The sequence below is a fragment of the Eptatretus burgeri genome, chromosome 14, assembly GCF_056783735.1.
Source record: "Eptatretus burgeri isolate ZD-2024b chromosome 14, Ebu_testis_v1, whole genome shotgun sequence".
Classification (NCBI taxonomy): domain Eukaryota; kingdom Metazoa; phylum Chordata; class Myxini; order Myxiniformes; family Myxinidae; genus Eptatretus; species Eptatretus burgeri.
Window position 1 is genome coordinate 40,224,585 of NC_140974.1, and position 24,011 is coordinate 40,248,595.

General features: G+C 40.8%; 1 protein-coding gene and 1 pseudogene across 1 annotated transcript in view; one reads left to right on the plus strand and one right to left on the minus strand.

Moving 5' to 3' along the window:
• The window catches only part of LOC147013014 (uncharacterized), a 53,383-nt gene that overhangs the window by 14,049 nt on the left and 15,323 nt on the right, over window positions 1–24,011 (minus strand). Inside the window, exons 2-7 of the mRNA XM_085854449.1 lie at window positions 19,659–19,830; window positions 18,181–18,307; window positions 12,530–12,726; window positions 12,180–12,307; window positions 11,792–11,936; window positions 8,206–8,342 (exon numbers count right to left, since the gene is read on the minus strand). Of these exons, the coding sequence (XP_085710575.1) occupies window positions 8,206–8,342; window positions 11,792–11,936; window positions 12,180–12,307; window positions 12,530–12,726; window positions 18,181–18,307; window positions 19,659–19,716 (792 nt within the window). The 5' untranslated portion in view covers window positions 19,717–19,830. The remainder of the gene's footprint in view (window positions 1–8,205; window positions 8,343–11,791; window positions 11,937–12,179; window positions 12,308–12,529; window positions 12,727–18,180; window positions 18,308–19,658; window positions 19,831–24,011) is intronic.
• On the plus strand, window positions 162–3,092 carry LOC147013015 (uncharacterized; annotated as a pseudogene).

A 24,011-nucleotide genomic window follows, 5' to 3' on the forward strand; every position in this document is an offset into this window, starting at 1 on the left:
TTTAAGTGGTTGTATTGAATATCTGCTGGCATGCATACCTGCTTGTAGTTGTAGTTTATTGGTGGTGGATAATTGTCTTTTTTTTCAGGTAACACCTATTATGGGTTAGTGCTGCAGTGGTGGTAGTGCACGCTTAGTTGTAGTTAGCTGGTGGTGGTGGCTTCATCATGTCAAAGGCAAAGAAATGCCGAACTGATCATGGTTGCAATTTAGAGGAACTGCAGATGCCTCCTCCTGTATGTATTTTACATGTGAGTGGCATACAGCATGGTGAATTTATACCACTACACAATATAAGGGGTACTCCCCAGGAAAAGCTTGAGATGTTACATAATCTTCATGAGAAACGGCTCCTTCAGTGTCATGATTCACCCGCTCGTATGGAAGCTGTGTGTAGGTTAATTCCAGACAATCTTGATGGTGTGGACCGAGAAATGACAGGCTATCACCGGGGATGCTATCAAGCCTTTACCAAACATCAGGATCGTTTGAAATGTGTCGTACCAGATGATGAACGCTCAACAATTCGATCCCCTCGTAAACCATCAACCTCTTCCAAGAACATTTTTCCACCAGAATGTATTTTCTGTGAAATGCTTGAGACGAAAGTTTCCGGAAGGACTGAACGTTGTGTCCAGTTTGCATCTTTCAAGGGAAAGGAAGCAGCTTGGACTCACATTGAATCCCAAGCCATAGAAATAGGAGACAATCGTTTACATTGCAAGGTGGCAGGCGAAGATTTGTTTGCAAGAGAGGCTCGTTTCCATAAATCCTGTCATAGTTCATTCAAACTGAGACATGTGAATTATTTACGTGATCAAGCCAACAGAAGTATTGAAAACAAGCAAGATGAAAAGCTTGAAGCTCATCAAAGCTCATTTAATGTAGTTCTGGATTTTATACGTGAGAGGGTAATTGGGCAGAAGGAGGTCGTGCAACTTGGAACACTCTGCCACCTATATGTCGAAGAACTTGAACGCTGTGGATTTCCAAATCCAGATTTCAGAAGTGATAAGCTAAAGACCCGACTTCAAAGACACGAAATCAATGAGTGCATTGCTTTCACAAAAGTGTTTCCTGGGGACAGGGGATGCATAATCTACAACCTGGTGTACAGCACAAGCATCTCTGTTGCGGAAGCAGTTACTTATGCATATAGGCTTGGTTCCAAAGACAAGTTTGAGGATGTTGCCTTGCACTTGCGCAGTGTTGTTCAGGGGATGTTCAATGAGTCAACACCACTTCCTTGGCCTCCTACAGCTGATGAGCTGGATGCCAGGGCATCAGAAGAATACCTCCCAACAGACCTGGTGAAGTTCCTGTCGACTCTCATCCTGGGTGAAGCAGATGTGGAAAAGTCTGAAAAGAGCCGACGTTTGGTGCTTTCAGTAGCTCAGGTGAGTTTTAATCACCTTTGCTTTCAACATCTTTGGGACAATATCGCTAGTCCTCCAAATTGTATCTAGTTTTAGTGCATTCTATCATGAAAATGTAAATTATTTTCTCTCTAAGATCCATTGGTTTCTTTTCCAGGACATCTGCCGTGCTGTAATGAACGGAGAGTGAAAGTTACCTAAACACATCCTCCTTTGCAGCACCATACGCCACCTATATCGAAGCAAGCAGCTAACCAATATACTTCATAGATTGGGTCACTGTGAGTCCTATGACTTTGGCTTTGAAGTTGAGACAGCACTGGCGGAAGCCATCGGCGATGTTTCCTCTTCTCTCACTCCCCAAATTGCTACTGGTGAAGACAATGAAGTTTTTCATGTTGAGTGGGACAACTTAAACAAAATAACCACAAATGTCCATGGTTCAAACATGGTGAACAGCACTGGAGGGATCATGATACAGGAAGTGAAACCAAACACTGACATTGCCAACAAAGATAGAACCCTCCCACTCAAGTAGCGGAATAAGACTCGTTGTTTTGAAGTTGGAACCCCACCAACATTGCCCCCATTTCATATTTATGGTCAAGTTGGGCCCAAGTTTCCAACAGGGGCTAAGTTCAGTCCACCCATCGAAAACGATAAGTTGTACTCAGAGTGCATCCAAGAGTACCGTTTGTGGTTACTTATGCGAATGGTCACTGGCAGTAAAGAAACACAACTCGTCCCTGGTTTTGGTGGCTTCATCTCAGTTACTGGCAAAAAACCGTCTTGAAAGTCGACCATTGACTATTTCAACCCTATCAATCAGCCGTTCACTGAATATTCCGTAATCAGGGAGTTGTTGAAGCGTTCGGAAGATGCTACGCTGGAGGTTGGCCAGAAGTATGTTCTTAGCACTTTTGACCTTGGAGGTTGCATGAAAGCACTCCCCCTCATTTGGAAGTTTCCAGAAGAATACAAGAACCATGTGGTAACCCTGGGGCCTTTCCACACTGTGATGAACTATATAGGCATGTTGACTGGTCATAAATGCATGGGCTTAGGCTACTCTGAAATCCTCCTTGAGGCTGGACTTGTAACCAGTGACTGTCTTAAGAGTGTGCAAAAAGGGAAGGCATATGCGAAAGCTCTATTCTGTCTGAAGACTGTTAGTGAAGCAATGGAGCGGTTGTTGATAGAGTGCTTCAGTGAAGAGGAGAATGTAGAAAACTTGGGGATGAATGGTCTGTAACGCCAGAAACGATTGATGATATTGAGGCATTCACATGTCTGATGTACGGCTACTCCAGACAGAAATCTATTGACACTGTACGTGGAATCATGTTGAGGAAGATGGTTGGAGAAGATGAGCAACTGACAACCAAATCTAAGATTGACCTCTCCCGGTTGCCACCTTGCCGAGACAACCTTATCCCACATATTGGTCGAGTGAACCATCGCCTTGCTATCTACAAGTGAGCAGATATTCCAATCTTCTGGTCTCCAAAGCCATATGATCCTGAACAAGGTTGGCAAAGAAATGATGAGGGAGATTTGGAGCCAGTGTGGTCTTGCGGCCCAGTACTTCCCCCTACCTTGATAGACTTAGTTGAGAAGACTACAGAAGAGATGGAACAGTGTGATGATGACATTGAGGAAGAACAGCCCAGCCAAGATAGTGACGATGAAGAACTTCTCAGTGATAACGAAGACTAGATTAAAATATGAACATTGAGACTTTTGGCAGTCGTAATAATGTTTCAATATTAATTAGTTGTGGGCCTGCGTATTATAGTGTTACGTTTGAGGGGAGGGGGGTATGCATTCAAAGGGTAATTAGGATGTTTAATTAGGTATGCCATGCTGTTCGAGTTTACCAGGATCTCGATGTAATAAGTAGTAATTCAGTGGTGATAAGTTGTCTAGTAAATGTTCATTTCTTCAAGGGGGAAATGATAAATGTCACGTAATTAGATAGGGACACGGGATAGGGTAAGTGTGTCTGCGTAAACCCCTTTTGGTATTCTCTGAAGACTGGCCGTGACGTCACAGGACAGTTCAGCGGATGGCTCCGCCCCGTGATCACGACTGGCGGAAGGTGACGGCAGTGGGCCAATAAACGGCTCGATTGGAGGTGACGAGGGCAGAAGGATAAAAAGGTTCTGTTTGGGGTCGAAAAGGAAGAAGAAGAAGATTACAACCAGAACGCTCGTGTTTTTTTGGTGTGGAACCTGTGGCGGCAGAGAGCGTCCTGGTTGCTGTGCTGAGTCGATCGTGCTCTTGATCGTGCTCTTGATCGTGCCTGGGAGCCTTGCCGAGCCTCGTGCCTCGCTTTGGTTGGCTCTAGGGTTCTGCTGACTCGGAATACGGGGTCGGGCGGCGGGTGGACCTGCCTCCCTCTCCTGCTCGCGGCTTGGCGCGGGAGCTGGTTCCCTGGCGGCTGTGGGCGGACTTGGGCCAGGACCAGGAGGTCGACAGCACCGCGGTTTCTCCTGCCCCCCCCTGGCGAGAGCAAGGCCGGCTCGTCCGGCGCCGATCCAGGGACAGTTGCGTTCACACCACGGTCCAGCCTGACCACCAGAGATAGCTACGTTGTGTGTGTGTGTGTGTGTGTGTGTGTGTGTGTGTGTGTGTGTGTGTGTGTGTGTGTGTGTGTGTGTGTGTGTGTGTGTGTGTGTGTGTGTGTGTGTGTGTGTGTGTGTGTCTACTTGGCGCCTTAGAGGGATTGAAAACTGTATATTCATTGGAATTGTCTGTGTTTTTCCCCACGCCCGATCCCACACCATCCCGTCGAATCGCCCCGGATCCCTCTTCTTGCCGAGTCTTGTTATTTCTGGTAATAATAAAAAAGGAATAAACATCATCAACTCAGTGAAAAGTGACTCGTGCCACCTTCCTCGTCCCGTTTGCAGCAGAGCGATTAGAACCGCCATGTTTGGGTTATAAACAAATAAATCGCCTCCATCGTTTCGGCTCATTCTACGTTGGCGGGACTGTTCAAGTCCCGTGGACGTCACAATAGTAACTCGTTAACACACGATCTCTATATAATGCATATTCCCATATCAATTAGTCAGGAGTGGAAGTGAAAATACCAAGAGAATGATACATAGACTGTATTTCAGGACTCATTGGAACATGTAAAGCCTTTTACCATAACAAATAGGCAGAGAAAACAAATGTGTCAAACTGCAATTTCACAGGAAACTTATTACAAAAATTCATTTTTTTCAATATTTTTGCGGAAAGGGTTAATAATGTTGTACTGAAGTTAAATAATTTGTTTTAGTTTTAAAAACTGCCTATACATGTACACTTTCCTTCAAGCAAAGTAGAATCCAAAAGATTCATTCACTTAGGTGCAGGGTGGATGACAAAGAGGATGGGCGTGAAATTTGACTTACTGGCCCTTTAACGTGACCTTTTGACCTCCTGATGACGTCATATATGCCCTAATTGAATAATTGATGGGTTCTTGTGATAGTGCAGGTCATACCCTATCCAATGATGCCTAATTTGTACCTGTAACTAATTTCTTTCTATGCGAAAAGGTCCTTTATATTACCCCTACCCCTTACTTTTGCGTCCCAAGAAATCCAAGATGGCGGACAAAAAAAAAGGCTAAACGACCCACATGGGACATTTTTTGGAATGGGAACAAAGGAAATTCTGTTCCCACACACCTCAGGGATTGTAAAAATGCAGGTTAAAAAAATGTATCATGGAGGTGCATGGGACCCCTATCTTCCTACTAGACTACATACTCAGGTCCCCAGCGTCGATTGTGATGTCATACCAAACGAAGAAGAAGAATTGTGACGTCAATCGTGCAAAAAAAACAAACAAAATTAATTGTGACGTCATCGCACCGTGTCCTGTCATTGGTTGGCAGACGTTATTGGTCATTATTGGTTGACAGACAATATATAGGTCGTTATTGGTTGACAGACGTTGGTCATTGTATCACGTTATTCTTTTTATTACTGCCAACTATTGTGCTGTTATTAATATGCTGTTATCATTATTCTGAGATATCTTTGGGAAAAAATGGCATGATAAGGTGGAACGACACTTCAGCTGCGATATATACACCTTTGCAACACTGAAAAAAGCAATAAAATGGCCGTAACTTGGGAACCGCTCGTCCGATTAATATCAAACCTTGATAAGGCACATCCGCGGGTCCCCGACAATATTCCTGGCAAGTTTCAATCAGATCGGACCAGTGGTCGTCGAGAAACGGCGGTCGCAGACGCGCGCGCACACACACACACACACACACACACACACACACACACACACACACACACACACACACACACACACACACACACACACACACACACACACACACACACACACACACACACACACACACACACACACTGCTGGAATTATAAATAGATTAAGTGTTGTATTTAGTGGACTTCATTGTTATATTGCGTGTGTTTTTGTGTTCTTATTTTGTGATATTGGTATCTCTTATACTCGACTTGAACTAATTTATTATTACTTTATGCTAACCTGACCTCTTTATGCTTACCCGATTTATTATCTGACCTACAATCCCTTGACACAAACAGTACCATTGACAAATTTGCCATAGAAAAAAAGCAGGAAAATGTCATTTTGAACTTCACATCGTTGTGCTTGCAAAATTTATTATGCTTCAGTTTCTTTATATTTTTCCATTATTCCTATGTGTAAGATGTACATGATATGGAACTTGATGTACTTTGATGTACTTCATATGGAACTAATTTGATTAAAAATTATTGATGTTACATTATGTTGTAATTCTTTTTTTTTACATTACAATATTACGATAGATATATATATATATATATATATATATATATATATATATATATATATATATATATATATACATATATACATATATATATATACATATATATATATATATATACATATACATATACATATATATATATATATATATACATATATACATATATATATACACATATATATATATATATATACATATACACATATATATATATATATATATATATATATATATATATATATATACATATATATATATATATACACACATATATATATACACATATATATACATATATATATATATATATATATATATATATATATATATATATATATACATATATATATATATATATATATATATACATATATATATATATATATATATATATATATATATATATATATACATACATATATATATATATATATATATATATATATATATAATTTTTTTGGGGGGGGGGCACTGATAAGGCCCACAAGCAAGTAAATCCGACCCTGGGCACGCACCTAAGGGCATGCACTAGTTATAAATAAATCCCTTGTTAAATGTTTCAGCTCGTTTTTGTGTTTCTTTCATTGGATTAGCACGGTGTGTGTTGAGAAGTAGCGAGGGTAAATTGTGCATTTGGACTGACAGATCTCGGTAATCATCCGCTCGGGTTACGCACGGTTCGAGCATGCTACTGGCTCATTCCGCTCGAGCTCTGCCGAGGGTGAATTTCGCCAGTAGTTTGAACGACGTGGGTATTTAGGTAAATTTAAATTGGCAATCAACCCTATCCCACGCGGTCGACCTATTGGCGATCTTCGGTCCGATAAGGGACATTAAAATCAGCTTGGTCGTGAAATACCTGCGTCCACAATTAATTAGTCGGGAGGCCGCCAGGGAAATTCCCGAAAGATATTTATTATGTACATGTACACTTTAAAGAGGTCATGTACATGCACACTTTAAAGTTGTATGAAATGTACATGCCCACTTTCGTACACTCAAAAATCAACAACACCGCTGAGTTTATGTACATTTTAAAACTGAACAAGGTACGTTTTCAGTTCAACAACAAGTTTGAATTCCGAACATACCCCGTGGGAATAAATTCGTACAACCCTCAGGTGAGAGATAGCACGGACAACAGATAGTTTTGAAATTTGGTGATTTTCATCGCATCAAAAAAAGAAACCAGAACACCTCACAAGAGTGAGGCTAGTTTAATATCATCATTTGCGACTTAACTTTGCATTGGGCATCGCCCAGCGCATTGAATTTTTTTGTTTTTTTAATAACAATTTTAAGAAAATGGGCCGAAAGGACCGTTTCTCAGCCCAAAGGGCCGGAATCGCACTTTGGGCTCAGTTAATGCCTGCGCATATGTGTCTAGTATATGCCTGTCAATTTTGATAGAATTCTGTTCACGAATAATGGAGAAATAGATGTTCAAATGAACTGTACACAAGAAAAGAGAGAACGTGAGCGGCACTTAGACCCCATGGGGTGGAAGAATCCACGGGGTAAAAATAATAATAATTAATATTTGAAGTCTTTAAGGAAAAAAAAAAAAGAATTCCTTTTGTTGGTGTTTTGTGTGTACTGTATGCTGTTGAGATGTCCAGAGGTGTGTTTAGTTATCAAGCAGCTAGCTAATGCTTGCCAAGTCAGCCGTTCCTTATCAACGGTTTCTAATGGAGTGCTGAGTTAAGTGCTTAAGTTACTTGACGAGCACTCTACAAAAAAACAACAACATGGTAACTCAACACACCCCAGATTCATTACATAGCGACAAGGACAAACATCTATACCATCACTTCTTTCAACCACATCAATGAAGTAAGTCCCTCAAGGGGTAGGGTGGGAAGAGGGACCTGACGTTGCCCGGCAATGTCGGGTACCCCTGCGAGTGCATTATAAAATGAAATGCATTGTTGGTGAAGAAGCTGGAGGGAATTTTAACGGACTTTGTCAAAGAAAGAAAAATACATCGATCATGAGGAGGACGTGGATTCTATGTACCATAGAGAGGAGGTCTTGGAGAACCTTCGGTAACTGTGGGACCTCACAATTCATGTGGCAGTACCGCAGGCAAAATGCAACGCACAATGGAAGTGTACAAACCCCAAACACGAATGCCATCACCTGCATCCACGTAACTAGGAACAGGAAGGAAAAGCAATATTAATATATATAAAACAAAAGGAAGAACACCCTTGTCCAAATTTTTTTTGATATTCTATAGGAATAGAGGAGATGGGGGGGGGGGGGAAAATGGTAAAAAAAAAAATTGATATTTGCTGAACCAGGATCTGATATATTGTGAGGCCCAATCACTTCTCTCACCTGCAATTGGAGGGAACAATCAGCTCTCATCGAATCAATTATCCACAGCTGTGGCTAGCATTTCTATCATTAACCGCCATTCTCTTCCAGCCAAAGAAAGCTGCGTAAAGCAACGAAGAAAAGCTGCACAAGGTAAGCCCTTTGTCGTTTCAAACCATACCCGGGTTAGCCTACAGCTGCAGACATTCACAAGTAGTACATACATGAGAATCCCAATGCTACATGCCCCTTCAGCCAATGGACTGATTTCATCACTTGTGAGAGAGTCATCAGTGACAGCATAGATAAACACGCACTCCCGAGGCTCCCAAGCATCGACCATGTGCAATGCCAATAGCAGTAACATTAAAATATCGGAAAGCCCGATCACATTCCACCATAATCACATCACAAGGGCATTTCCTCCACTCTAGATGAGAAATGTCCATATGTTATCATCAATTGTTCTTTGAGAGCCTCCTCCTGCTATCATGTCTTTCAGTGAAATACAATGCTTTTGGGATTTACATATATAATTTTGCAAAACAAGATGGAGCATCAAATAAAGTACTCAACAAGAGATGAAAGAATGAAAACTAGCGCGTCACTTTGGAGGTCACTTCGTCTGATAGTAAACTCGCATTGTCAGTATGCGTTTTGTTGATTATAATTATCGTTTGATGTTCCCAAGCAAGAATGCTATATAAACAAACTTTATTTAATTATGAGGGGTGTTCAAAAAGTTATACCAATGAGATACTTGTAAGTCAAAAACACACCAATATATATTCTTTTAAAGTGTGTGTGTGTGTGTGTGTGTGTGTGTGTGTGTGTGTGTGTGTGTGTGTGTGTGTGTGTGTGTGTGTGTGTGTGTGTGTGTGTGTGTGTGTGTGTGTGTGTGTGTGTGTGTGTGTGTGTGTGTGTGTGTGTTTTCTTCATTAACGACCACAATTATTCCCACGTTCCTGTGGGGTTGGCCAGGGACGATTTTGGCCAAAGTCTTTCATGAACCAACTGGACAGGCCTGATGCTTGACGAAGTAGTTAGGGCAGGAATTGGTACTTTGTTCAGGGTGCCGGCGATAGCTCGACAATTGTTCACAAAGGACACCGAGGGATATTTAATGTCCACCAACTAATGCCGGCAGATGAGATGCCCAATTTAATGTCCATCCAAGGGACGACACACACATCGATGAATCACCCTGCATGCGAAACACGCGGAATGACAGTCTATACCTGCAACGAGATTCAAACTCAGGTTAGATAGCTTAGAGTCGAGTGCGCATACCTCCAGGCTACCCCGTCAGGCAGTGTATAAACACCATTCATTCTTTCTGTCCGTCTCTGTCTGTCTCTCAGGACCACATCTTTTAAGTTGCAAACTATAAACTATAAAGAAAATTAATTAAAAACACAAAACTAGAATATCTTGGTTGGATAAGTGTCCACCCCCACTTATAATCGCAATTGTTACCAATCACCTTCAAAATCACACACCAACTTAATTGGCCTCCACCTGTGTTAAATTATAATGAATCCGATTATTTCAGAATAAAGTCAACTGTTCCTGTAGGTTTCCTCTGCTGGGTAGTGCGTTTCACAGCAAAGACTCAACCATGAGCACGAAAGAGCTTTCAAAAAACCTCTGGGATAAAGTTGTGGAAAGTCACAGATCAGAGGATGGATATAAAATATTTCAAAGGCCTTGAATATCCCTTGGAGTACAGTCAAGATAATCATGAAGAAGTGGAAGGCGTATGGTACCACCAAGACCCGACTTAGAGCAGGCCGCCCCTCCAATGACCAAGCAAGGAAGAGACTGATCAGAGGCCACAGGCAACTTTGAAAGAGCTACATGCAATTATGGCAAAGACTTGTCACTGTGTGCATGTGACAACAATATCCCAAGCACTCCACAAGTCTGGCCTCTACGGTCAGGTGGCAAGAAGGAAGCTATTACTCAAAAAAGCCAACCGTGATTCCTGTTTGAGGTATGCAAAAAAACCACTCCAGAGATTCTGAAGCCATGTGGCAAAAAGTTTTGTGGTCTGATGAAACCAAGATGGAACTTTTTGGCCTAAATGCAAAACGTTATGTTTGGTGCAAACCCAACACAGCACATCACCCAAAGAACACCATCCCTACTGTGAAGCATGGTGGTGGCAGTATCATGTTATGGGGATGTTTCTCATCAGCAGGTCAGGTCAGGTCAGGATAGAAGGGAAAATGGATGGAGGAAGAAAACCTGCTGCCCTCTGCAAGAAAGCTGAAATTGAGACGGAAGTTAATCTTTCAGTATGACAACCCAAAGCACACAGCCAAGGCTACACTGGAGTGGCTAAGGAATAAAAAGATAAATGTCATTGAGTGGCCCAGTCAGAGCCCCGACCTTAATGCAATTGAAAATCTGTGGCACGACTTGAAGATTGCTGTCCATCAATGCTCCCCAAGCAACTTGACTGAGCTTGAACAGTTTTGTACAGAAGAATTGGCAAATATTGCCCAATCAAGGTGTGCAAAGTTGGTAGAGACCTATCCCAACACTCATAATTGTAATTGCTGTCAAAGGTGCTTCCACCAAGTATTAACTCAGTGGAGTGGACACTTATCCAACCAAGATATTCTAGTTTTGTATTTTTAATTAAGTTTCTGAAATTTGTAGAATTTGTTTTTCACTTGGAACTTGTGGGTTACCACATGTAAATAAAGGTGAAAAAGTCTGATTTAATGCAATTTAATTCCAGCCTATAATGCATCAAGAGGTGAAAATTTTGAAAGGGGGTGTAGACTTTCTATAGGCACTGTATTATTATTAATATGTACATGCTTCATTATAGGTTTTCATTTTGGCATCTTGGTATCTCATATTGAGCGTCTGAATTGTATTACTCTTTGAAATGCCTCACGTAGCTGTATTTTTTCCTGAATATCAACCTTTTCAAAATGATTTTTATAAATCGGAACTATTCCAATCCAGTGACCCTCATGAACTTTGCTAAGAAATTGGAAATACGCATTTCTGTTTAGCCTCCAAGCAATGCACCACCAGACAGTACAATATGCAGCAACATTGTAGGTGTTTTTCAAGAGCATAATAAACAAATCGAAGAGCTTGTTCTTTGTCAGATGATCAGCTATCGGCAGTGCAATGGGGGATAGTGAATACATAATTCAATCTATTATTTGCACAATTAATGCTCAATCAAAGCCAAGTAGTTTGTTGACACATGTGAGTGTGTAAACATCCCACAAACCTTAATACAAAAGATATTGTTTCTTACCACCACTTTTCACCGTGATACACTTGGAAGAGCTGCGCTGGCTGGACATCGTATAGTATAAGGCAACCGCTGTCACGCAGTAACGGCCAGGAACATCGCTTATTTCTACGTCGGAATCACCTTGCTTTTCCCAGCACCGTTTATCCTGCACGTCATGGGGAATTGAATGAATCACTGTTCATCGTACTCACCACCGATTTTTTTTAATGGTCATGATGGTCCAAAAATATAAGTATATACAGTCAACAAATTGCAGCACAACATGCCCAATATTTTTGGAGAAAAGCAGGAATAGCGTAGATGGGCCTTGAATGGAAAAGCCCATAATGCATTTTCAAACACTTTTTCCCTTTACTTTTGATCCCAATTCCACCTCAGGCTTAGAGACCTTGCATGTGGCGAAATTATATGTGACGTGGCCATCCGGGTCCACCTGTCGATTGAGCTGTATTTCTGCTCTCGCAAGAACTTTGTTGGCCTTGCTCCACACGCGTAAACTGGGCTTTCCAAGGCGACCTACAAGCAAAACCGGATTCACACGTCAATCCAGATGGTCACCGAGGACAACTCTTTCATATAATTGCTGAAACTGTGTTGTCAAAAGCAAAACAGATGAAGTGCCACGATATTCCTGCATTGACGTTTTTAATCTACCAACAATTCATTTCTATCTCCATAGTTATCATTAAAAGACAAATGACCAAATAAATTCCTCTATACACTTCTGGTTCCACTTACCATCTCTGTCTTGGTTAAAGGTTGGGGACAACACCCAATCAGATGTCATGAGAATGCTGTTAAGTGTGCTGACTCTCCTCTCTGCTCGTACGCGAAAGATGTAGAATCCATAGGAAACACACATCGAGACGTCACACTGTGTCCCAGTGATAGATGTGCAGCTTGAACAATTGTCCCAAGTGCTACCGTTGAAAGCTCTGCACCACATCAAAAAGCATGCAGAGAAGCATTGGTGGGAAGAGTAAGCATTACTTTTTTTGACAAGTTTACAAAGTCTCCTTGTAAACTCGTCAAAAAAGTAATTAAGTTTGTTCAGAATGCTTTTAACAAAAGGGTTCTCCTTTAAATAAATAAAAATAGACTTCTTCAAGCTAACAGTTTTGCCCATGATTGTTTGAGTGCCAGCAATAACCCGTGGACTCAACATCAATAGATATGATGGGATCTTTAATGTCAACCAACGAATGTTTGGAGACAGGTCCCAAACCATCCGAGGGACGGCGCTCTTTCCGATGCAATGTCCGGTCTGCGAAGCACCAATCCGAAAATTTATAGTCGGGTTCAGAATCAAATCCAGACCAAGCACCAGAGGCAAAGACGTTTCATCTTTTTATTTTCAATTAATTTGTTTAAAAAATCTCTAAAAACACGTTTTCACTTTGTCATTATGGGGTATTTTGTGCAGATCGGTGACAAATAATTTAAATTTAATCCATTTTAAATTCAGGCTGTAGCACAACAAAATTTTCCAAAAGTCAGGGGGTGTGAATACTTTCTGGAAGGCACAGTATAGAAAAGAGCGGTGTCTGTATGTCTGGTCACTACACCGAGACCCTTGGGCCGATCGACACCACAATTTCAGAGTGTACTCACGGGGTCCCTAATTAGGTTTTCCAGGAAATGTTTCAAATTTTTTTCCAAAAATTTCTTTTTTTGGATTTCTCATAGGTGTTAATATTTGGGTTATTTATCCATTGTGGCAGGCCAGTGGGACGAGGACACTCGTATCCAGAGGGCGGGTGTACCCGCAAGTGAAAAATAATCAACAAATTAAACTTTCATTCGTATTTGGCGATTTGGTAAATGGCAGCTTAAATCCTGGTGATATTAATTATATTATTAGTTATTTCAAGGATGTACAATGATAGGATTAAATAAATAAATAAATAAATAAAACTTTCCCTTTTCATCTGTCATGTAACTCTTTCATTGCCATTAAAAAAAATTTTTAAGGTTCAGATAAGTTTTGGGTGAAAGGATCAATGCCTCCTGATGATCTGGATGTTATCTTGCTGAAAGATTAAGTTTGGACCAATAAGTCTTGCATTACTGAAGATAGCATGGTGGGTTAAAATTTGTTTGTACCTTGCTGCAGTCAACATACCATCAATTTGCAGCAATTTTCCAACACCACTTGAGGATATGTACCCTAAAACTTGACTTGAACCTCATCCATGTTTAATTGTTGGTTTCAAGTAAGGCTCTTTATACGTTTCAGTTTTTCATTATCTCACATGTGGTCTTTGTTGAGAACCAAAGAACTGAAACTTTGACTTGTCTGTCCAAAGGACCTCTGACCCGTGTTTTATAATCCAATTTATGTCTTCTTGTGAATATTTTACCCTTTTCGTTTGGTTCCCCTTTCTTAAAGAAGTTTTCTTGCTGCAACACCTCCTTTAAGTCCTGATTTCAAAAGTGAGCTTCGTACTGTTGATGTATGGACAACACCTGGGCCTTCTGCCAGTTCCGGTGTCAATTCCACACTTGTCGTCTTTTTATACCTCAAGGATATTATCTTTACATATTGCTCATCCTTGTTAGATTTTTTTTGGGTCTTCCAGTCCTGGGTTTGTCAATTACAGATGAAGTTTCTCTGCACTTGTTGATTGTGCTTCTGGATACCACACCTTTGTAATCAAGTGATGTGAGCTATTTCACTCAATGGTTTTCCTTCTTTATGAGAAACACAATTCTATGATGATATGATACTGATATTTTAGCCATTTTCTTTAAAGCTCACAGTTAATCCTGATAGATCTGTATTCTGCAGTATGAAAAGTGAGCTTTTAGCCTTATGGATGTGTGGAGAGGAACAGCTAATGTGAATGATGAGGCACCTGACAATGAGTCATCAATTTTTTTTATATATACATTGTCAAGGCTCGTATGAGAGCTAACACACAACACACAGCAAGGGGGGCAGGAGACAAGAGGGGCAGGAGAGGGAAGGACAAAACAATGGGGAACAGAGGCATTCGGAGATCTGTAGAAGAGAGAGAGGGGAATGTGGCGGGGAACACTGGGTATACAAGATGGACACTACAGGGACTTTCAGGAAGGAAAGCAGCGAATTTGAAGGTGGGTTTGGGGTGGACTAACGGGGATAAAAAAGATTGAGGTTTCAGATGGGGAAAGATAAGAGGTCGTGGTGAACAGATGTTTCAAAGGCCTGGAGGGAAGAATGGGATTGAAGAAAGTGTGGGAGTTTATTCCAAAGGTGGGAAAACAGAGGAATGAAAGAGTGAAGGTGAGCAGTGATTCGTGATTTTGGTACTTTTACCAGAAGGGGGTTGCTGGCGGACCTTGAACACCCTGCGGAAATATTGGTGGGACATATCGCAGACAGAGCGGGGGGGGGGGTGCGAGACCAGAGAGGAGACGGTAGAAGACAGAAAGACCACCGACCTGCCTGTGGTGAGAGAGTGAGAGGCCCAAAGACAGCCTCACCGCAGGAGATACCAATGATCCTAAATGCCTTGGTTTCCACAGCGTAAAGCCGAGAAAGGTGAGAGGCAGGATCACCAGCCCAGAGAGGAGAGCAGTACTCCATCAGGCTGCAGACGAAAGCTTTGAATGTGGACAGGAGCTCAGGTGGGCCGAGGAAGGACTTTGTATGATGGAGGATTCCCAGTCGGCAACTGGTTTTGGAGGCCAGGTTTAGATTATTATCTAATTATAGATCATAATGAGAATTGATTAGTAAATCTTCCAGTTTCCTGGTTGTGGTTGCTTCTCTTTGTCTTCTGAGTGATCTGCTTCCAGGTTATTGTTACTCTCCCACCCCTCACCACTTTTCATTTGTTAGCTAATCGGTTGATTTCCCTGTACTCGCGAACAAAAAGTGGAGTTAAGTGATCGGTCATGTCCATGTGCCGTGCGTACGTATGTATGTATGTATGTGTCTGCATTTTAAAAATTCATTTTCTCAGCAACTGTTAGTCTGATTGACAATAAATTTTCCATACAAGTGCACCGCCTCCTGTATAATTTTTGAGTTATAATTACGACATCATAGGTCATGTGGTACAGGCGCCATCTTGGAAAAACCCCAAAAAAACTTTGCACCTCCACATCTCCGAAACCACTCCATTGAAAAAAACACACATGGCTCATTGTCAAGTACTCATGCGGAATAATATGTGTTTAAGATGATGTCATCGGTGCCTTCATTATGATGTCATAATTCAAGTGCAACGCTTGATACTGTCAGTATGAAAAAAAATTATCTGAATTGTTGAAACGGCTTACCGATCAATGCAAAACCCTAATTGATCAACTACCCATGGTAAATATAGTTTGATAAAACTGACATCATCAGTCACTGGTCTGGTGCCATATTGGATCAAAGAAAAATAATTTTAAAAAAAACAAAAAAAACAGAAGACTTGGCAGTCTTGAGAAGGACTTGCATCAAGTCCTTCTCAAGACTACGCAGGGTAAGTATTCTATGAATACCATCAAGTTTGTTCCTTTTCTCATTCATTGCCATTCCCCACTTTCCTCTTCCCATTCTTATCATGCTTTATTCAGCTTTTGTGCAGCTTGTTCAACCCATGTTATCCTCCCCCCTCCCCTTGATCTCACTCTCACTTATACTCTGCTGTTGGTATTTCTCCCTTTCCATTTGCTCCAGCTCTTCCACAGGCCTCGACCACGTCTACAAAAAAAAATCTCCACAAAGCGGGCGTAACCCCTCAACCCATGCATTGTAAAAGGAAGCGGTGATATCACGATGAGGCAGTCAGTTAAAGCACGATGGACGTCATATCGAAAATCAATCAGACTTCAAGATGGCTACCGTGGCAGCTAGTGAAAATCGCAGCACGCCCATTTTCAAAGGGAACCTTTCTCTACTCAACTCCAACACACACACTGCAAAAATGCATTTAATCGGACAAGCCAAGCCAAGCCAAGCCGTTTTCGAAATTGACGAAAACCAATTTCTAGACGACTGCCGTGGCGGCCACACTGGAAATCGCAGCGCGCCCATTTTCGAAAGGAACCTTCCGCTACTCAACCCCAACACACTTTGCAAAAATGAATTTAATTGGACAAGGCGTTCTCCTCGAAATCGATGGAAACCAATTTCAAGATGGCTGCCATGGAGGCCACATTGAAAATCGCAGCGTGCCCATTTTCAAAAGGAACCTTCCTCTACTCAACTCCAGCATACCCTGCAAAAATGGATTTAATCGGACAAGGCGTTCTCCTCGAAATTGACGGAAACCAAAAGTTGACGGACGCCCGAACACCGAAGTATGAACTTTGACCTCTGCGACTTTGAAAAGAAGGTCAAATCAAAAACCCGGGTTATATATCATGTATCCTCATCAGATATACCTGTGATAAATATTTGGCGATGATCCAGCCATTCGTTCAGGAGAAATGGCCATTTCTAGGTTTTCCGTTTTGGCCCCCTGGTGGCCCAGCCGAGAATCAAATTGCGCTCATTATCGAAAGGAACCTTCCTCTACCCAGCCTCAACACGCACTGCAAAAATGGATTTAATCGGACAAGGCGTTCTCCTCGAAATTGACGGAAACCAATTTCAAGATGGGTGCCATGGAGGCCACATTGAAAATCGCAGCACGCCCATTTTCGAAAGCAACCTTCCTCTACTCAACCTCAACATACCCTGCAAAAATGGATTTAATCGGACAAGGCGTTCTCCTCAAAATTGACGGAAACCAAAAGTTGACAAACACCCGGACAAGGCCTGTGATGACAATACCCCTTAGCCCAATTCGGGCTGAGGGGTAAAAAGTGATGGATGAGCTCATACTACAAAACGTCATATTAGCTGCTCATGTATAGTTTACTTTGAGTTGTAACATTATATAAGTTGTGTCTATGTAATATAGTAAATAAATAATGTAAATAAATGTAAGTTATTGAATGTTATTTTTTTTGAAGATTCTGATCAATGTGAATTAAAGATTGCTAAATGACATTCTTGGTTTCTTCTCACCCAAACTAAGCTGTATTAATAAGTCAACTGTTATAATAGTAGAAAACACGAGTGGAGACTTTGAGCAAATTGTTGGTGCTCATCGTATCCATATACTGTACCTCCTGAATGCATCTAAAACCATTGCACAAAAGTGTACATATTTCAGTGGCAGAGTTTCCCTGTTTCTTCTCCTGCACTTGACTTTAATGTATATCATCTATAATATTTGATGTACATCTCTATAGTATTTCATCCTTGATAAATTATATGATGGAACTTAATAGCTTAGAATCACCTATGACAAAGGGCTGAACAATAACTTTTTAGGGTGCAAAATAAGTGCACTTAAAAGGTTCATAAAGTGAACCGACAAATTGAAATGGGGTTCCACATGGCACGCAACCTGGATTGAAAAACACACCCTCGGAACTGAGTCGAAAAGTTGACTCTTTCTTCTTCTTCGTGTTTCCAATGAAGGGTCACAAATAAATTGAGGGAACTGATGTTCACGTTGTATGGAGGGGTCACTGTCCTCTTTGGATCTTGTGCTGTGGGGTTTGAAAGGAAATGGGTTGCATACTATGGAATCTCTTAAATATGCCGACAACTTTGCATGAGAGAAGAAGTTTAAAAATAAAAACCATGCAACAGGGAACTCAATAGGGAAGTTCAATGTCTTGAATTTACAAAACAACAACACAGTATAAAAAAAATAAAAAGATGTTTGGCCCATCATGCCTCCACTGTATCTCATTTTCATCGACCTTCATTGAGCACCCATTCATTCATTCATTCATTCATTCATCCAGAAGGAATAACAAATAAAATAATGAAGTGATGAAATACATACAAAATATTACTAAAACTCTCATCTTGTATGTATATATATGTATGTATGTATGTATGTTCCTGAAATACAGCCAAAACGGTACATGATGGCGCAAAAATTTTAGGGCCACCTTACCATTCTCCTATGGTGTGCAGTATAAAGTTTCGTTCAAATCGGACAACGAAAAAAAAATATTAAAAAATAAATTCCCGATTCAGTCAAGTACTCTTCGGGAGTATTTGATCAATGCAAACAACCTCAGCGGTATAGTTCGTTGGAGCTATCTTTTTTTTCTTGAAATGATTTTTTTTTCATCAAACACTGTCACAACGGGTTCACGGGTCATCTAGTACAAAATAAAAATAGGACCACTGGACCTGTAGCTTATCTGGATCCTGGCCTAATGCTGTAACCCAAATTTAGTAGCATTCTAACTGGTGGATCTGGAGAAGAAGATTTTTGAAGAAATTTACTAATTCGGCCATTTTGACCTACTTAAAGTCACGTGACCAGAAGGAACTTTGTAATTCCTGCCAGCAGTCAGGAGAGGAATGTTGCTGCCAAATTTCAGCTGGATCGGCCCAACGGTTTGGCAGGAAAAGTTGAAATAGGCGACAGACGGACAAACAGTGCGCAATGACAATACCTTATCTGTAACTTAAATTCCAGATAAGCGAATAAATGTGGTCAGATGTTGCAAAATGTACCAATAAAAGGGGTGTAAGAAATTTAATGAACAATTAAAGCTGATAAAAGTGAAGTGCGAAGATTTGCGACCATTCATCAGAGAAAATGCTTTCGACATGAAAAATCTCCTGAAAACCAAAATTTGTGAGAAGTTGGCAAGCTGCCAAAGTTTAAATACGGTATAATCGCTGTAAATTCAAGCGGTGCGTAATCATCCACTACTCTTGCGACCCAAGTTTTGGTCATGAGTCTGGGTTTGGGAACCCCTGATCTATAAGAAACCACTTTCATTAAGAAAAGCTAAGGAAGCACAAAGAATTCAAAAGGTTTGTGAGATGTGCAGAGTCTGTGATAAAAGTACAAAAACAAAAAAAAGCAATTACCTTCCAATGATAACACCAAAGGAAGCATGGCAGCCAAGAGAGCCATTTGAGAAGCCATTAAGAGTCAGAAAATTACAGGCAAATATCATTATTCAATGGATGAGCGGACAATCTTCTGTCCATGTTGTACAGTAGGTCGTAGGATGACAAGGAGGCAGACACAGAGGCTTTACTGCAGGACACAGAGAGAATAGCAGTGGCATCGATTTCAGACAAACAAGGAAAACATGCAGCATAATACAAATAACTGTGGCTGAAAGAAAATAAAACTAAAGCAAAATCTATGGTGCGTCATCACAAATCCCCACGCTTCCCACCTAAAGCAAAGTTGAAAGATGGCATAAAGTTCCACCAGGAATGACCCAATATCAAATTTTGAGTTAAAAAAAATCCCCCCCCCCGTTTTGATCCCTGTAACCCAAAGTCCCTACCCCCTGGGGGCATGAACCAGTGGTCAAATCCAAAACATCGTTACATATTTTATGGGTCGCCCAATATTGATTGCACATCAAAGTTTCCCCAAAAAAATGTTTTGAAATGTGCATACGATTGCACTATTTTGGTATTTCACCCCATTGAGGCGGGGTCAAAAATTATCGTGCTCTTGCACCTTCTTACCATGTGATGATCATAACTACCAAGTTTGGTGAATTTTGGCACAACTGTTTAGGAGGAGATAGTCTGTCCATCTGTCACGCTGACAGACAGACAGACAGACAGATGGACCAGATTTCAATATATCCTCAGTTTTTCAAAAGATCATGAGGCTAACAAGAATGAACATTTAACCACAGAGTCTCGGCAGGGTATGCACAGATTAAGGTAGATCTATGAATAGTCGATCATTATTATAAAATAGATCTGGATGCAGATTCACAGATACACACACTGATTACAATAACCTCTCCAGCCCTTCCCAGAAACGAGCGAGGCTAATAATTCAGATTTAACTAGAAGGTCACTTGGTAGAGCACATATATCTGCCACATCCTGCCTGATCCACGAGAACATATCTGGCCCAATACATTTTTGAGATATCATGCTATATATTTGTTTTTGAGCCCAATCTCTCAATGATGAAGAATCACTTTAAAAATTCTAGTACTGTAGTCGGATCCAGATAGTCACCAAAATCTAATCAATTTGTCGGGGTCACACACCAAACCTGTCCACAAAATTTTATCTGAAGCCGTCCACAACTTTTTGAGATATCGTATTATATATTACTTTAGTCCTGTCTCTCAATGGTGAAGAATCACTTTAAAAAGTTATCAGATCCAGATCTGGATCCAGATCTTCACCAAACTGAACCATTTCTTCTTTGTCACACACCCAACATGTCCACCAAGTTTCATTCGAATCCGTCCACAACTTTTTGAGATATCGTGCTATATGTTAGGTTAGCCCTATCTCTCAATGGTGAAGAACCACTTAAAAAATTACATTAGTCAGATCTGGATCCAGATCTTCACCAAAATCTAATCAATTCGTCATGGTCACACACCCAACCTGTCCACCAAGTTTCATCCGAATCCGTCCACAACTTTTTGAGATATCGTGCTATATTTCATTTTAGGCCCTATCTCTCAATGGTGAAGAACCACTTTAAAAATTATATTAGTCGGATCCTGATCTGGATCTTCACCAAAATATAATCAGTTTGTCCTTGTCACATACCTAACCTGTCCACCAAATTTCATCTGGATCCGTCCACAACTTTTTGAGATATCCTGTACACAGACAGACAGAAAGGGGTGAAAACATAACCTCCTTCACCTTCGGTGGCGGAGCTAACAAGAAGTCGGGGTCGGGTGAAACTGAAATGGATTGCCCTCTGGCATTCACCGACAGAAGTTACAACAATCTATATATTAGACAAACCGTTAAACAACACACCTTGTATTGGTACTTGAAAAGAAAACCCAGCTGCTATGGAGATACAAAATGTTTTCAAATAACCTCAATAGCGGCACCAATAAAGAGTTTTGTAAATCCCTGAAGTCTTTTTTCGATCAGAGTGTAAATAACTTTTTCTTTCATTCTGAATACTTGTAAACCAACTCTTTTATTTTATTCGGTTTATTACGGTACTTGCGAAATTGAAATTGCGGTATTGAAATATTACGGTACAAGTACTACGGTACTTGCGAAAAATTGCGAAATTACAAGTACGTATATTGGTTGGTCTGGTTTGTGATTCTGTCTGTGTGTCTGTCTGTCTGTCTGGTCAATCACCTACAGGTCACAATTTTAAACTGATAGTCACAAAACTTCATAAAAAGGTGCAGTTGGTCATAAGCAAGAAGTCTATCGATTTTGAGAAAAGATCAGCATAGACGAAAGGTCAATAACTTTGTCATATTTCTAAAATCATCAATTTTCATTCGATTGACTTGGAATTTGAAGAGGATTTGCACATCAGGTAAATGAATTCAACCACCCTTTATTTATTTATTTTTTGGTCAAATTTGTTTTAGGGATTTCACAAGTATGCTGTGCATGACGTCATTCTTGTTTATATATTTATTTTATGCAAAATTACATTTAAGGAGAAAAAGAAAAAGAAAATGAGATCACCTTACTTGCCTGTAGTACAGGCATTATATGATATGACCTCACACAAATTGCAACAGAAACTCTTTCAACTGGTTTATTCTCATAAATATGTCCTGTATAACATATCGAAAGTCCTAAGGAATCCAAGTGGTGGAAACTATTGAAAAGTACTGAAATCGGTGATGGCATTTTTCTCCATTGCCGCCCATGTTAAAATAATGGATTTTTGCACGTCTGCTTGTCTGATGTCCACACAAAGGGTTCAGTACAATCCACAATCTACCAGAAACTTTATTTTACATGAGACATGATATTGAGTGCAGTACAGTGCATGTTCCAAAGGAAATTCACACCAAATTGAAGAGATTTGCATTGTAAAAATGGTCAACTTGAAAGTTGCAAAATGTGCAATCAGTGAAATTCATGTGTGGTTATTTGGCACAGCTACTGTACTTTAAATATAAATAATCATGTTTTTTTAACATTATTGCAGTGCCATCACATCCTGAATAATGAGTGGCCCTCCAAGATGTGCCATTTGGAAGGACCCTGCAGAGGGGGGCGGACAGCCACCATCCACACTTACTGAAAAGGGGAGTGATTTTTTTTTTTTTTTTTTTTTTTTTTTTTTTTTTTTTTTTTTTTTGTATACCTTGGTCGAGGCTCGTATGAGAGCTAACACACAACTCACAGCAAGGAGGCATGAGACAAGAGGGGCGGGAGTGGAAGGGACAAAACATTTGGGAACAGACACAGGTGAACTGTGGAAGGGAGAGGGATGGGGATGGGACGGGGAACATGGCGAGGGGAAGATGGACATTAAAGGGACTTTCAGGAAGGAAAGCAGGAGAATTGAAGGAAGTGGGCTTGGGTGGATTATCGGGGGTAGAAAAGATCGAGGATTCCAGAAAATCAGGGGTGATGCCATTAACCGAGCAAGTAATCCAGAAATGATGACATTCATACATCACCTGGGGAACTTGTTCATCAAGTCTACCGCAAGAAATATACCAGCCAACAACAAATAGCGAAAGCACTAAAGGAGAAAGAACAAGAGCAAGTCGACAGGCATGTCCGACTACGCTCAGCTGATGAGGAGTTCGATTATGACAGAGACTGTCTGTTCTGTGGGAGGTCAGCGCATGGTGGGACCAAGAGGAAGACCATGTTCTGATTGGACTGTATTCCCAGTAAGGACAGTTGAGTTCAAGGATACACTCTTGAAATCTTGCAATGAAAGAGGAGATGCCTGGGCAGTCATAGTGAAAGCTCGTGTGTTGCATGTGCATGACCTGCATGCTGCAGATGCAGTGTATCACCAAGTGTGCAGCGTAAATTTCCATACCAAGAAGCAAATGCCAGCAGCCCATCAGACCAGCGAAACTGAGGTAAAGAAAACAAAACTGGGTCGGCCACAAGACGAAGAAAGATTGAATGCCTTTCTGGAAGTTGCGAACTCTCTCGAAGAAAATGACAATGAACAGATCACGATCAATGATCTTGTTAGCCGGATGGAAAACAATGTCAAAGGCTAGAATATCAAGCATCTGGCTACACGCAAATGAAGTTCAAACTGAAGGAACAGTTTGGTGACAGAATCATCCACACTGAGATTAATGGGAAGCCAAATGTGGTTACTTTCAGAAGCACAACCAAAGTGATCGTCCAGGACTTTTATGCTTACATAAAAGCTGATCCCGAAACAGAGAAGAAGAGGATTATTGAAACTGCTGCCAAACTTATCAAAAATGACATCAAATCAGTGGAAACATACCATGATGTATATCCTGACTGTGA